Source organism: Lathyrus oleraceus, chromosome 1 (assembly GCF_024323335.1).
Source record: "Lathyrus oleraceus cultivar Zhongwan6 chromosome 1, CAAS_Psat_ZW6_1.0, whole genome shotgun sequence".
Classification (NCBI taxonomy): domain Eukaryota; kingdom Viridiplantae; phylum Streptophyta; class Magnoliopsida; order Fabales; family Fabaceae; genus Lathyrus; species Lathyrus oleraceus.
The window spans coordinates 93,489,674-93,501,091 of record NC_066579.1 but is presented as its reverse complement, the minus strand read 5'-3'; the positions used below and the strand labels follow the sequence as shown (position 1 = coordinate 93,501,091).

General features: G+C 34.8%; 1 protein-coding gene across 1 annotated transcript; it reads left to right on the top strand.

The window, feature by feature from the left end:
- Nucleotides 1-6,940: 6,940 nt before the first annotated feature.
- LOC127118519 (ankyrin repeat-containing protein P16F5.05c) lies at nt 6,941-11,026 on the top strand. Its single transcript, XM_051048731.1, has 6 exons — nt 6,941-7,223; nt 7,313-7,400; nt 9,517-9,581; nt 10,472-10,540; nt 10,625-10,674; nt 10,767-11,026. Exons 1-6 carry the CDS (start codon nt 7,146-7,148, stop codon nt 10,888-10,890), a joined length of 474 nt encoding a protein of 157 aa, XP_050904688.1. The 5' UTR covers nt 6,941-7,145; the 3' UTR covers nt 10,891-11,026.
- Nucleotides 11,027-11,418: the final 392 nt, after the last annotated feature.

The following is an 11,418-nucleotide window of genomic DNA, read 5'->3' as shown; positions in this document are numbered from 1 at the left end:
TGATACTCGAATGGGACACTCCCTACTTTTTCCTTTTAAGAATTGAACGCATGGTCAAATTAGCTGAAGACTACCCTGCCTCGGGTTTAAGATGTGAGGTTTCTCCGACTTTAAAGAAAACTTCTACTTCTCGGCTCAAAGGGGTTAACTAGGGGTTATCATCCTCATATCTCCACTGTTTAGGGGATTTGAAGCAATGCCTTACATCATTAGTAAGGTGTTTATTCAAAAGCATACATGTAATGAGCTATTGTACCTTATATTCATCATTCTCCTTCTAAGTTTCGTTTTTAAACAAAAGTAAGATAAGAGTGAACACGATTGGATTGACTTAAAACATGCATATTCATTTCATTGTTGCAAAAACAAGTTTTTTTAAGAGTGAATATTACAATGACAAGCAAGAAAGTTACACATGAAAACAAATGAATGATAACATAATTGTTGGCGTGATTAGCCTTGTTTCAAATGTAGATCAATGTCATCATGCTTGCAGGAACTTATGTATGATAGTCCCCAAGGAGGCTCTTATTCAGCTTCTTGTTCCTCATCCATTGGCACTGGTTGTGGCATTGCAGAAGTGCCTTCATGTGGCAGCATGAGGTTGCTTAGTATATCCAGGCCATTTGGTGTGAACGCGATATCCTTTGAATTAATCAGTTCCTGAACCTTGTATTTGAAGCCCTTAAAACTCTCGATCGAATGTCCGGGTGCTCCTGAGTGGAACTCACACCTAGCATTCATGTTGTAGTTTAAGGGAAGAGATGTTGGAGGAGGCCCTAGTCCCCTTAACTGCACCAATGATCTGTTGAGCAAAAGAGGGAGAATTCGACCGTATGACATGGGAATCAGGTCAAACTGTTTCTCCGACCTCTTTGATTTTTTATGGCGTTTTTGAGCATAAGAGTTTTGCCTCCGACTTGAGTGCCAATTCTGATTCCGCATTTGGTTCCTCAGAGCTAGCTGAGGAACAAACAATGGTTGTTGATTAAGAAACCTCGGCAGTTCGGGTTGGGGACGGTATCCCTGAGGCATCTATTGACGTGAGGTGGAGCCGGACAGATGCATAGGGGAGACCATTTCCATCATGGCAGTTGGTGTGGGATTGCTTTCTTTTTTCAATAGTGTTTGCAAGATTTCCATAACTAAGCTCATCCGAGTCTTCAGTTGGCTGATCTCTTCCTTTAATGCAACTTGGCCTTGCTGAAGTTCTTCCACAATGGCTTGAGACATGCTTCTAGTTCTGAGTGTACGTCAGAAAATCAACTAGCGGGGTAGAAACAAAAGGTGGTATAAGGTTTTGTTTGTGAGATATAAATGATGCATGAATGCGGTGTTTGTTTATGAATGAATGAGTGAGTAGATTAATGGTTTTAACGAAACTCAGGCAAGAGTTCATAATCTAAGATCATCGTGACGAAGCGTGAGGTTCAATAATGACTGCTTTTCAAACCAGGGTTCTCACTTTGTATGATCTAAGGCTTTTGAAAAATGGGGTGTAAGACACTGCCCTTAGAGTCATGGACTCCCTTGACTGTCAACCGCTTATGTCAATTTACTTGCTAGGCGACTGCTCCATCAAGGTCATTTACTCTAAGTGAGATCTTCATATCGACCCTCACGAGGAAGGCACCTCGCGGGCCTATACTATGCGTCCATCAGTCTAGGTTGGCCATAGTTTAAAGGTTCTAAAATGGGTCTTAGGGTCATTGACTCTAGTAAAAGAAAAGATGCTTACGTCGAAAGCACGATGGTCATCAATCCCTTTAAGAGAATCTACCACTAAGTGAGGTTCTCGTACGATCCTAACGAGGAAGGCACCTCGTAGACCAATACTACTCAACCTCTCATATCTCAAGCAAAACTCTCAGACTCGGGTGGAGAGTCTTTCACACAAGGTTTTTTTCTTTGCAATCATTATTGCTTCAAAAAATTCTTCGCCATAGAGCCAAAGTTTCGGACCAACAGGCAAATAAAGAAAATATGTACAGGTTAGCAACAAAAGCAATATATATAGAAAAAATAGATAATAGATAAACCTCCAAGTACGTAAAAGAGAAACAACCCAAACTAGGCTAGAATTGCTTAGGGAATTTTGGTGTATCCCCAGCAGAGTCGCCAGTTGTCGCTACCGGGATTTCATGATAACGAAACCGGGACTAAAGATATGTCAAAGAGAGGCAAGATCAAAATAGTCACCGCTGAATTTTATTTAGTTTACCTCCATTGGAGAGGAGAGGGGAAATAATCGATAAAACCCTCGGAAAGGAGACACGCATGGGAAGCGCTAAAGGAGAATAAGGAATCAGTGTCACAACCGAGATTTGGGTTCAGAAATCGGTTACGCAAGGGGAAGGTATTAGCACCCCTCACATCCATGGTACTCCATGGGAACCATTTGGGTTGTTTTACATACATGGAGATTTATATATCATTGTTTAATTTTCAAAAGAATATGTGTGAAAGAGGAGGTATTTTTGTTATTATAGTGCTCGCCAAGGATTAGGGCCCTTGTGCCTACGTATCACTCATTCGGGGATGAGGAATCAGAGCTCCGTAGTTAGGAGTAGAAAATATTTGTGTGTTTGTTGATTTTACCTTTGAGAAAAGGGTTTTAGGGATGATGCCTTAAGGCACAAAAATGAGTTTGATGAGTTGTATTATTTTCACCTTGAATAAGGGTTTTATGAAATAAATGTTTATGATTATATTGCACTAAAGTCTATGGGCGGAGGCGATTACTCTAAACAACAAGCCAAGCGTCTTGCGTATAAAATAATCAGAGTAAGGGTATGAATTCTCCATTCTTACTCATTCTCCACCACTTAAGGCTCGTGGCGCACAATAATAATCGTAATTTTATTGTATTTTGAATTTGATTATGAAAATTCCACTTGACGTTGAATCAATGGTTTGGTTTATTTGATTATGAAATTTGGCTTATGCAACATGAATGCAAAGTAACCAACAAGAAACTAAAGGGTCTCATTGTAAGATAGCCCAAGAGAAAGCCTTGTGTGTGCAAAAGTGACCTAAGCTAAACAAAGGATAATGATCTTACAAACATGTCCCTCTAAGGTGGTGCCATGATGTCATTCTTACAACATGCATGTAAGTTACGGATGAAAATCCAAGTGTTTACAAAGTATCACAAAGAATAATGAAAATGCCTCCAAGCAAAGGTCCTAAGATGAAATCCTCTAAGTCAAAGTTGATTAAGAGTGAAAGGAATATTTTTGGTCTTATCATTTTATCATGTTTTTGTTGTATTTAATGTTTGATGATAATAAAATAAATAACAAGGAAATAAACATGCATGATGAGTTTGTACAATGATGATGATAATGAGTACTTGAATGTAAATTACAAGGTAATGACATAAAAGTAAATTACAAGATAAAAAATGACAATATCACAATAATAATGGTTACTGGATATAAATGATATTAAAATAAATAACAAGTTAGTAGTACCAAAATTACAATAACAAATGTTAATGATAAACAGAGTTATTGAAGTATAATTAGTGGTTAGTAATATGTACACAATGAACATCTTGAGGACTATTTCATAGGTCAAAAAGATTCAAAATATGAAACATTAAGGGATAGCTTATCATTGACGCAAAGTATTGAAGATGATTAAAAAATCAACTAACAATAGATTTGTAACAAAGAAAATTATACAACCCTAAGTCCATCTATCAATATTTTAACAAGTTATGATTTGTTCTATTTCTTTTGTTTTTTTTACTTCTTTTTATTTAGAAAGGTAGTAAAGAGTAAATAAGTTAGCATAATGTAAATGATATGCTTATATAACAATAAACATAAACATAAACATAAACATAAAGTACTTGAAATAAAGTTAACAATAAAATAAATTGCAAGGAAATAAAGTGCAATAATATAAATGTTAGAAGTTAGTAGTTAGTGGTTAGTAGAATAATAATAAGCAAAAAATATGAAGTACTTGAAAGTAAAATGAGCAATAAAATAAATTGCAAGGAAATAAAGTGTAATAATATAAATGTTAGGAGTTAGCAGTTAGTGGTTAGTAGCAATAAGCAAATGGATTAGAAAATTAATGTAAAGAACATGGTTTCATCTATGCATCAAATGACTCAAATATGGTTGAAATAGAGGCAATCTATCAATGCCTCAAAGTATCATGAATGATCTATTGATCAACCATTAATAGGTTTGAAACATTGAAGATTTAATCAACTCTAAACAACCATGACTATGATCTAATAGACCTCATCAACCAAACAAATGCAATAAGTCCACAATTAAAGAAAATGATGACAAACATAAAGCAAGACTAAAATAGGTGAATAAAAAGGTAGTAAGAGCAAGAAATATTTAAAAAAAGTGTGTAAACCAAAGTTAATAATTTTTTGCAAGCTTTAATCTAAACCCTCTCAAAAGATCAATCAAGAACAAACAACCATTTTTCAATACAAAACATAACCAAAAAGTTAACAAAGTTTAAGCTAAAATCATTACCCAAAAATGTGAAAAAGCTAGGTTGAAATGGTGTTGAGCTTGGATGTGAAGCGAAGGGTTTGTGATGAAAGTATTTATGGTGGAAGTTTAGTGAAGGGGTTGAGTTGTGAGTGTTAGAGAGTGAGAAATTTTGGAAAAAAAATGTGAAGGGGAAAAAAAGTTGGTGGGGGGTGACTTTTGGGAGAGAAAGATTTTTTTGTTTTGACCTAGGTTTAGAGAGGAGAGTGAATGATGTTTGGACATAACTTTTGGGGCCTAGAAAGTATGGAAAGTGAGGGGAAATAGTACCCCTATTTATAGGGAAGGCAAGTGGGTAAGGGGGTGAAATAAAAGTCACTCTGTGTAAAAAACAAAGTTACTGCTGCTGTCTTCACAAATGTAATCGATTACCATGATTGGGGTAATTGATTACACACACCAAAATGGTCTGGGAGCCTGATTTTTTGCCAGGTAATTGATTACCATGATTAGGGTAATCGATTACACAGTCCAAAAATTGAATTTTTTCTATTTTGTTGGTGTTTTCTCAGGTATGAACACCATGTTTTGAGCCCGTGCAACATGCCTTTGGTTATGAATGTTAATGCAATTATGGTGATGGAACGATGAATGTATGTAGGAGTAATATGGACATGGATCAGATGAAAGTTGTATGGGGGTAGGGTGAATTTTGGGGTATGACATGGTTCGCTTGAAAATCAAAGCTACTCCATTTCACCCGACCAAGGTGATTTCGCCTTCAATAAGAACTTAATCCAATAATCTAGAAAGATTACAACAATCGTCTAAGAGTACAACAATCTCTTAGCTCTCTCAAATCTACAAACATCACAAGTCACTTGAGGAATTTACAACAACTATTGAGAATTACAATAATGTGTTTGGTGCTTTTAGATAAGCAATATGAACACAATTGACAACAAATGATCAATAATCACACTAAGATCAACAACTCGTGTGTGATAAAAATGACAAGAATTTAATATATGATTCAAAGTGTATATGAAGAATTCTTGTGTGATAGCTTCATGTCCTTGGTATGAAGATAGTTTGGCCTTTTTATAGTACTTGGAGATGATACCGTTGGGGAGAATATTAATGGTGATATCTTGCCAATAATGGGAATTCATGACATTAATTTTCTTGTCCTTTCCATAACAGTCTTGGAGTGTATTCAATATTATCCATATAGAGATTCATACCATACTTGGAATACTTCTTTGTTAAGTTACTAGTTCTGATTGGTCAGATGATCTGTTGGGCGTGAATCAGAGTGAGCGGAAATCAGAGTCTTTTCTCAAATCTTGTATTCTTCAGATAGTTGTTTGTTGTATCTTCTTCATATAGATCTTTGACTGATCTTCAGATAGAGCGTCTTCAGAGTCTACAAATGTACATTTAATCAGAGTCTTTGGATTCTTCATAGTCTTCAGATTATGTATGTGATTTTCTTGGATATGCTTATGTTCAGTGTCAGATATGATTTATTTAATTTTGAGTCAGCTATTCTGGATTTTGTGTGATGTCAGATGTTATTTTATCAGATTCATTTTTCATTAGAGTCCTGCACACTTAGAAAATTTATTAGTGTACCAAATTGTTTCACTCTTTGTTATCATCAAAACTTAGAGATAAATTACAGAACCAACATCTTGTTCTAACACCCTTGATATTCAGGCCAGTAATCCTCTTTTGCAACAACTGAAAAACTAATTTTGTAAACATTGGATAGGCTTATGACTTTGTAAACGTTAGATAGTAAGTAGGATGAATCCCTTCGAACCTTTGAACATGCCGCAATGACATAGGAGCAGGGCATACGAAAGGCTTAGAGCTTTCCGCAGTCACACTAACCTCTATCTAGTTCCACTCTATATTGTCCCATCGACACACCTTCATTGTGATCCATGGGCTCAACAACATTTTACCAACCTTTAGTACGGTCAAACACCGTGACCACGTGTGTGTTAGCTTTGACAACTTCGTGTCTAATGAATTTCATTGAAGCATCATTGAACAACTACCCATATTGCAACACTGAACTCCATTTAGAACGTGTGTAGTTTTTTTCAGTATTTTTTAATATTTATTTATAAAATTAACATTTAAATTTAAAAAAATAAAAAATTAAAGGTGCATACACCACATCCATTGGCGCATACACTATGTAGTGTATGCATGCGCCAATGCACGTGACACCAAGGCATGCATGTGTCAAGAGGTATGACGTCTAGGTGCTACACTATTGCATACATGCGTCAAGGATAATGGCGTCTCCTTTGATGTTTAATTGGATGCGCCAGTTGAACTGGCGCATCAGTTAAGAATAATGGTTATTTTGATATTTTTTTAAAAAAAATTAGTTATTTAGGAATTAAATTTAAAAATAATGGTTATTTTAAAAAAAATTCTTAGGTAGGGCTCATAGAATTTGACCCATTTACCCCTTTAGCAATAGATCCGAGAGAGAACACCCAAAACCCATGTTTTTTCTTTCTTCATAAACGCACAAACTCTCCCTCTCACAGCCGATTTCTCTCCCTATCTCTGGCCCCGAAGACGAATTTCGTGCTTTTTCATTGGTTTTTCTTCTCTCTCAACTGAGAAATTCATTATCTTGGTAAATTAACTGTGAAAATGGGTGCGGTGGCAGAGAACAGTAAACCGCAGAGTACACCTGAAACTACGGCGGAGAACATCGAAGCCTTGCTCGAGGTAACAGTGAATGCTCCCATGGTTACACTGTTTAACCTAACATGCATATTCTAAGATTAGTTAACCTAATATGTTTTGACATTTGATAGGCTGCAAGATATGATGACATGGATGATGTTGTGAGCTTAATATCCAATGGTGTTCCTCTTCATTCCAAGGACGCTCAAGGAAGAACAGGTCTCTATGTGTATCCATACAACTTGTTTACTCATTATTTTCTGTGCCTTTTACTCTATAGTCTCGATTCATTATCGCTTAAGCAAATTTTATGAGGTTAGGGATTAGTATATTTGTTTTTCTGCTATGCTGAATCTGAATAAAAATAGGGCAGTGATTGTTTAAATTTCTAGTGTTATATAGAGACAAAACTCCAAGAGAAAGCTAAATGGCGCGGCCAAAGCATTTTGCCTTTGATGATTAGTAGTATGAGGCTTTACATTCTAATCTCAATTAACTGTACTTGTCATGCTTCATTGTTCTCCTACATTCTGTTGAACATTCCACTACAAAGTATTTGTAGTAAATGTGGAAAATAAGCTTGTAAAAAGGAGCATTTTGAAAAGGATAAAGTAGGTACAGTGTTGTAGGCATTGTTCCCGCAGTTCTCTCTACCTAAAAGTATAACTGTTCCCAACAATTTTGAAAATGTGTGAAAAAACAGTCTCTTTGTGAGAGGACTGTGTAAGCGCTTGACTTATGGTACTGCGTCTAATTTTAACCAACTGGAAAAATATGATTACAGAAGAGTAATATAGATGGTTCATGACCAAGTAGCATTGAATTCTTACACCTCTTAATTTTTGTGGCTTGTGAACAAGAAGACATACTTCTTGGAAACCAAAGTAAATGGATTTTCAACAGCAATAGTAGAGGTAGTAGCCTTGCTTTTACCCTTAGCATCACTATTGGACTTAGAAATCTTTGAAGCCATGGAAAATGTTACTATTATTGATTTAATCAATTTTCTGTGAAGTGCAACATCCTTTGCTATTTGGTCCAATTTCCAAACTACAGCATGCAAGCAGGTGGCTAGTGTTTCTTGTGTACTGCATGTTGCTGAAAATAATAAGTTTAGAGAACTTTGTTACACAAAATTTGCCTCAATAAAGCCTTAATATGGAAAAGTTTGTTGCCATAGTTCTTAGTCTCAATTCAAGTAGAACTGAAACCTAAAATTTAGAAGATAATAGTCACACTCACATGTTATTTGCTCTATAGCTTCCATTCTATAAATTTGTTCCAAAGTTTTAGTCCATGCAAGGAAGTTCATTGTAAATATGAAAAATTATCTCAATTTATTATATACTAGGTGGAGGCACATCATTGGTTTATTGTATCTCTATTCTTCTAACAAGTTTTGAAATCTATGCTTTTTAATTATACTTTTTTATTTAAGTGTTGATCATAAGCTATGCTATTTGAAAACTCATATTCTCCTCTATGATCTTAAGAAAACACATTATAAGACATGAGTCACGAGACGTCAATTAACTTCCATTCTCAGTTAACGACACATGTAATGGTACTGAGAATCTGTATCACTTCCTAGCTACATTCATCATTTCCTTTCAGAGGAAGGAATCAAGGTCCAGTGTTTGAGTAATCAATTCAAACCAAACTGTTATGTATTGTAACTTCTTGACAAATTAGAAACCTTTCGAAGTTCCTCAAATATAATCAATGAAAGCATTTGAACTTCCCAGGTCATTTAGGAACCATTATCCAATACCCCTAATTCTGTTGGACATGAATTATTCATATTTGCTACAAGCTCCATCAAGAATAAAATTGACCCACCTTTCTACTGGAAAGATCTGCATCAATTCATCATATTTTAGAAATTTGTTCATATAATGGAATCGGAGATACCGTTTACTCCCATACCAAGGACTTAAATATGTTGGAGTGAAGTATCACTCTTCTAGTCTACTTTGGTCATACTGATTTTGGGTATAACATTTTACTTCTTTCTAGAACACACTCTATGCACTTAAATATGTTGAAGAGTGGTAAGATGAGTTTTGATATAAAGTTAGTTTTTTAGCTTGTCATTGACAAGATTGTGAATATAGGGGCTTTTAGAGAAATAACTCATTTCATAAGGGCTTGTTGATTGAGCTGTTTAGTTTGATTTAAAAGGAAGAAAATTAAGATGCTGACATAGATAACTACGATTTTGGAAGGAAAAGATAATTTCATCTTAATCTTATGATCAATTATAAAAAATAAAATAGCTTTCACCCATTGCTACTTCGTTTGTGCTTGACTTTTCTCTTCTAATTTGTGTATACAGCTCTTCATATGGCTGCAGCAAATGGACATGTTGATATTGTGGAGTATTTAATCAGTAGAGGAGTGGTGGGTAGCTTTTTTATCACATTTTTTTATTTCTATAAAACTTTTCTGCACATGCTATTGGATAATACTAGAAGATATTTCTCGTCTGATACTTAATCACTTTGTTGAATAAAAGATGGTGATATACTTATACATCTTTTTTTCTCCATCTCATGCCTTCTGAAAAATTATAACTTCATAACTGATTCACAGTCCAAAACTTGATAAATGATGCTCAAGCCATAGTTCGTAATTTGGGACTTGTGTATGCTCTTTGCAGGGGAGAATATGGAGAACTTAAAAAAATAGTAAAACTTCAAATTCACAATAATACATGCATGTCTTTTAGTAGGTTACAAAGTCATGTTGCATGAATTTCTTTAGCATGTTGGCAAATTCATATCACTGACTGATCCTTCATAAACTAGAAAAGTGAAATGTGTTGGACTGAATGCTTCTGAAAAAAAACATCTTAACTGTTTTGAAGGTCAATATTCTTGCTATAGAAGTTATCAAGATTAACCATTATTACTAAAATTGCTTGAAAAATTATATTTAATACCAAAGTACCAAATTGAGTATTTGAAATAAACTCGGACCAAAACCTGTTGAAAAGATGATGGAAATTCACTTGAGCTGGTTCAGTCAAGTTAGAAGAAGAATAACAATGGTCCTATTGCAAAAAGTAAATCAAATTAGCAGATAAGGTAGGAGAGTTACTTTATTTTAAACTAATATAGGAATATATCTCTCATTCACCCCTTCCTTTGTTAAAATTAATCATGAAAACATACTGAAATAAGTACCCTCAATCTCATTCCTCCGATTTCCTTCCCGTCCCTTTCCCCCATCCCATTCACTGTCACTTTCCCTTGAAATGCATATTATTAAGCTTGCACATGTCTGAGCAGGATCTTAATTCAGAAAACGAGGAAAAGAATACACCACTTCATTGGGCGTGCCTCAATGGGCATGTTGAGGTAACTACTGTGCTCTTTTAAGGACTTTCCTCCTTATTTTACATATCATGGTTTGCCTTAACAAATAACTGCTGATCTGTTCAGGTTGTGAAGAAATTAATCATGGCTGGAGCTAATGTTAGCGTTCTAAACAGGTCTGTTATATCAACTGACCTGAGTCTCGAGTATTTTAAAATGTGTTCAAAGTTTCTTACTATTTTTCGATTTTAACAATGCAACTTTTCAGTCATGAGAGGACTCCGGTGGACGAAGCTGTGACAGGAGGAAAACTTGAAGTGATGGATGCTATTAATGAAGCAGAGGCACTAGTTGAACTACGTGGTGCTTTGGTTTCTTCAAAGGAAACTTAAAAGTTTATGGTACTTTAGCTTGTAATATGAAGCTTTTAGTTATACCTGTCTTTTTTGTGGTGTTTTCTTACTCAGTATGACAGGATCACAAACTTAAAAGTGAAGTTGATAATTATTATTGAAAGTATTCACACAATCAGAAGGAGTAACATAATTATTATTGAAAGTATTCATACAATCAGAAGGAGTAACACCAATTCTCTAAATGGTCATTTTAAAGGTTAAAATATTATTCATTCAAAAATCATTTTATCATTTATTTTGAGATTCATTTTAGTCTTTTAGGCTTTGTTGAATGTTTGGAGGGAAAGGGAGGGGGAGAGCTTTAGAAAAATGAAAGTATTGGGTGAAAGTGAAAAAAAAAGAAAGATTTTGGGAGAGCAATTTTACCGTTTGAATGAATTTCAGAAATTTTATAAATTTATAGGGTTTTACCGGATATTTTACAAATTTAAAGTTTTTTATAAAAAGTAATGGAAAAAGAAATTTCCGAAAATTTTGACAATTTCTAATATGGGTTTAAGATTT